Raw genomic sequence first — 4,572 nt, forward strand, 5'->3', positions numbered from 1 at the left:
GATAGTTAATTGCATCACCCACTATAATGACTTACATGTGTAATATGTCGTCAAGTTAGGGCTGGGTGAATGAATTTCATGATATTGCCATTGATGTATTGATACTGATATATCATGATGTGACAGATTTGTGCAAAATAAAGTGTAAAAAAGTGAAGTTAATGTTCAATGCAATGTTCTTTACTGTTGTTCTTTACACTGGACTAAATATGTCAAACAAGACCTTCATTGACGTCTTAGTTTTGAATGAACCACTGATACATAATGCTGGCGTGACTCTATATAATTGTTACTGTCAGCAAATCACCATGAAAAAAGCCAAAACCAAACTGTGTCGGTCCATTCCTCAATACTGTCTGTGGCAGTCAGCCCCAAGCTGCTAGTTACGACATACTGTACATCTTTAAAAATGGGTCATAAATATATTGTTTCATTTGTATGGATAAGTGATTTACTGAAACAGCTTAGCACCAAATTTTTAGCAAACATTACCAAAAACTGGAGTAAACAGTGCTACAATTCGTTGGGGGACTATTTTCAGCAGTGGATTAACACACATTTGGTGTTCTAGTGAATATTTACCTCAGCAGGATGCCGTGTGTGGGGTTGACTAAAAATAAACTTCAGCGTGTGGATATTCATGTCACCCAATGCAACGGTGGAGTTCCATGTCACAGAGGAATACGATATATCAGACTTTGGGTTCATGGCAATACTTGGATTTTGGTCTTTTCATAAGATTTGTTGACGGTAAACAAAAGATAATATTGTAGGCCTCATCCTGGACAGAAAAAGATAAAAGATAAAACTGAATCATCACCCAGCCCTATGTTAAGGATAGCTATCAAAAACTGAAAACAATACAGGCCTATGGAAAACTGAAGAAAACACTCGCTCATGAAAACTCTGAGGTTATTTGAACAGTCCTTAAGAATGACTGGGAAGATGCTCCACTAAGGTTACAACTTGCAGGTATAAAAAACTATAGATTGATTTGGCAATCAAAATGAGTATCAATAAATACATACAAAATGAATAAATAAACCCGGGTATACATACATTAACAAATAATAATAATAATTATAATAAAAACCTTTGCCTCTATGACATACTAAGAGTCTTTGTGTACAGTCCTCATTGGCTGGGAGGTTGTGTAGTCCATAAACTTATACTTCTAATAATGAGCCATTCTTTCTGACTGGCTGTCACTACGATGCGTACACACTCGATTTCGAAGGCAATCTTGTGGTCGACATCTTGAACCTCAATGTTGCCATTTTTAAACTCCCCTAAAGTGATATAGGATGAACACTGTTTTCCTTTCTTAGTCCCAACCAGTTTCTCTCCAACTTCTAGAGCTCCGTGGTGAAGAATGTCATTTTGCCGGTCGTCAGAACCTGTAGCAATCTTAATTTTGCTAATTTTGGTCGATTTGTTAAACACTATGACAAAGAAATCTCCAGTGGAAGGAGGCTTCCCCCAAAAGTATTCGTCCACTGTGCTGTAAGCCTTGGCGGCGTCATAGTTTTCAAAGACGTTGATGTTTGTGTAAAGGCCGGCAGGAGGGTTGTCAGGAATGTCTATGGAGTCTTCCTCGAAGTCGTCGTCCTTCAGTTTGTTCTCTGCTCCTTTGTAAGATGAGTAGTAGCCCATGTGCTGGAACAGTGAGGGCTTGAAGCGGATCACGTCTTTCTGGGCCAGCAGACCCCTGAAGTGGATGAGGAGCCAGTCGCAGGGCATTTCCTGGTAGAACATGAGGAGGAAATGAGCCAGGCGTGGCAGGTCTTTGGAGTGGTACAGCTTCCCGATGTAGCCCAGCTTGGAAAACTCCAGCATCACCCAGTAGGAGCCTTCTCTGGAGGTGATCACCTTCTTCAGTGCCGTCAGGAAGTTCCTGGAGCAGCGCACGTCGTCCTCCAACATCATGTAGAAGTGCGAGAGGTTTGTGCAGAAGTTGAGGAGGAAAGCGTAGTCAACGTTCTGCTTAGAGCGGAAACGGACCCGGTCCTCCGGGTCGTTGTAGTTCCTTTTCAACCCGTCTAGAGACGGGTAATACTCCTCTGGAGCCTGGATCACCAGGAGGCGTCCAGCTATGATGTGATGGGCAAACTTCCTGGTGATTTCCTGCACCAGGTTCTCACACCAGACCAGGTCAAAGTCTGCCAGGTGGACCACAACCACAATCTCTTTCAGTTCCTCGTAACTTGACTGATCAAAGATGGATTTGATAGTCTCCAGAAGGTAGTTCCCTCTTTTTCTTTTGACTGATGACAGTCCAATGGTAAGATACTCTGTGAAGAAAATATATTTCATATTACCACGAATGCAAATGTAAATTAAATGCTTGCAGAAAACACACATTTTAAAGGTCCCATATTTTACACAAGTGTTGATTCATAAGAAAATATATTTGTGGTTTTAAGAACCAAAAACCATCTCAACGTAGTTTTACATCTCCTCTCTCAGGCTTCTCTCTGGAGCTCTAGTAACAACAGGACAGTGAGCCAATCAGAGGAGGGGAGGTTCCGAGCCTCTCTTCTTATTGGCTGACTGGTTTTGAGTAATCAAATAAAAATATTATAGATAGGTTTTGGGTAAACACTCAGAGATACTAAATTCTGCACGGTTGGATGGTGGGTCCAGGACTGCTTTGTTGTGACATCACAAAGTTACAGTGCTGCTTTATAATCAAACAACACATGGAAATCTCACTTTATACAATATGGGACCTTTAAGAAAACTGTAAAGATTCAATTAAGGTTTCAAGAAGTTTCCTCATTTTAAACTCAAGGCTGTTCCCCAGAACATAAACTTAAATAAAGAATATTATGTTAATCCATTGGAATACAAGTGATCAATTTATATTAATTTATATTCTTAAACACATTTGTCTGTCAGGTATATTTCAGCTGGAATTGAAACATTTAGTGGATAAAACATGGTGCACTGGAGGAGAGTTGTGCAAAGTGTTTAATTTTTGAGGTACAAAAAAAAAGTCTCTACGGAGTAGTTACATTTTATGGTCGTGCTCTAAATCCCAACATCATACATTTTAAGTTTTAGTTCTTATTCTCACTCGTGTGACTTCACGTAACTCCCCTGAGCTCATGCAAAAAAAAAAAAATTGTCAATGTAAATTCCTCTATAAAGAAACACTAAACTTACTCTTGCGGTTCAGCGGGGTTCCAGCGAGATAACGATACGTGACATTAATGGTTCCAGAGAAATTACTGAGGTCTCTGAAGGTGTGAACGTATCGCTCCGAGCTCGGAGGGTGGACTGATGTTTCCCTGAGCTGCCTTTTATCCTCCTCCTGGAAGACAACATGAGAAACACAACATTACTCCACATTATGAACAAGACACAGAGGGGTAAAAAAAAAAAAAAACAAGCTGTCATAAAAATCGTCCTGAAAATTTCAATTTCTACTGTGAATAATTCAGATGAAGGGAAAACCAAGACTTTTGTTTTCTTAAAGTTGTCATTAACATCTTGTACAAACTTGACAATATGTGTTTTGATGCGGCTGAGCTAACCCTCGACGTTTGGAGACAAAAGGAATCTTAAAACCCCCTCCAGGCGGTTTACACAGCCGAGTAAATGGACTTGAGAAGAGCAACCAGAGAGCTGAAAATGTGAACTCCCCTCTTAATAATTTAAATAACAAACACAGATAATGTACTGTGTTCACCAAGTTTTGATGCTATCATGAATAAGAAATAAATCATCTGGATGATTTCAACTTGGGTCCATGTTATGAAAATTTAAACATGTTTCCTTTAAAAACAAGCAATTATAAAAGGGACAACATGGGTGAAGTGAACAAACACGAGAACACAGTTAGAAGCACATTTGGTCTAATTTGCTTTTCATTCATGGAGAAGGTCTACAAATACTAAGAGAGCACTTCATCTAAATTTCTAATTTTGGCAAATGCTTGCTAATAGCAGTTAGGACGTGCACACAACACAATTCACTGACCAGCACGTAGCCGTCTTCGATGTAGAGGTTCAGGAAGAGGAGGAAGGTGATGAGGAAGCCGAGGAAGGGGATGGTTGAGCGTTTCCTCAGACACCTCATCTTGTCCAGGGATTTCCACACCAGCCTCATGCTGCACACCCTCTCACTACTGGGATCTGCAAGAGAGGAACATGAGAAACGACACATTACTTTGAATGCTGTCAGCCTGAAGTGCTGCACGTGTACAATTTGCCTTATTATCGAGCGTCAACAGATTGCGGAGGGGGGGAATTAATTTTAGGGACCACATGACCATGTATGACGTGATTATCTTCCACTAGGATCATAATTTATCTTCAACAGATTTCTAATGGTGTGTGATAGAGAGAGGGGAAGATAATGAGCCTGGGAGGGAGGTGGACCAAATCCACTGATTGGCAAATCACGAGAGAAAAAACTGAAGGCGCTACAGGACATAAAGGATATTGATGTGCTCAACAATGGATTACTGATGTGAATCAAATGTGTTTCTTCACTAATAACAATGAAAATATATAATTGGTAGCTGGATTTGTTCAATGCACCCACCCCTACTGGTATTTTTAGCTGTTC

The 4,572-nt window shown here is 40.2% G+C and overlaps 1 protein-coding gene across 1 annotated transcript; it reads right to left on the bottom strand.

The window, feature by feature from the left end:
• Positions 1-1,134: 1,134 nt before the first annotated feature.
• On the bottom strand, positions 1,135-4,127 carry mgat4c (MGAT4 family member C). The gene is made up of 3 exons (XM_022746287.1): positions 3,982-4,127; positions 3,166-3,313; positions 1,135-2,291 (listed from the first exon to the last, which is right to left on the bottom strand). Exons 1-3 carry the CDS (start codon positions 4,108-4,110, stop codon positions 1,135-1,137), a joined length of 1,434 nt encoding a protein of 477 aa, XP_022602008.1. The 5' UTR covers positions 4,111-4,127.
• Positions 4,128-4,572: the final 445 nt, after the last annotated feature.

Source organism: Seriola dumerili, unplaced genomic scaffold (assembly GCF_002260705.1).
Source record: "Seriola dumerili isolate Sdu_G_001 unplaced genomic scaffold, Sdu_1.0 BDQW01000097.1, whole genome shotgun sequence".
Lineage (NCBI taxonomy): Eukaryota > Metazoa > Chordata > Actinopteri > Carangiformes > Carangidae > Seriola > Seriola dumerili.

Bases quoted from the DNA above. Each gene is read 5' to 3' on its own strand.
- mgat4c (XM_022746287.1), bottom strand. From the start codon at position 4,110: ATGAGGCTGGTGTGGAAATCCCTGGACAAGATGAGGTGTCTGAGGAAA. The intron at 3,314-3,981 runs GTCAGTGAATTG...GTTGTCTTCCAG, and splicing joins TCGAAGACGGCTACGTGCTG to GAGGAGGATAAAAGGCAGCT. The intron at 2,292-3,165 runs GTAAGTTTAGTG...TTTTCTTCACAG, and splicing joins AACCCCGCTGAACCGCAAGA to AGTATCTTACCATTGGACTG.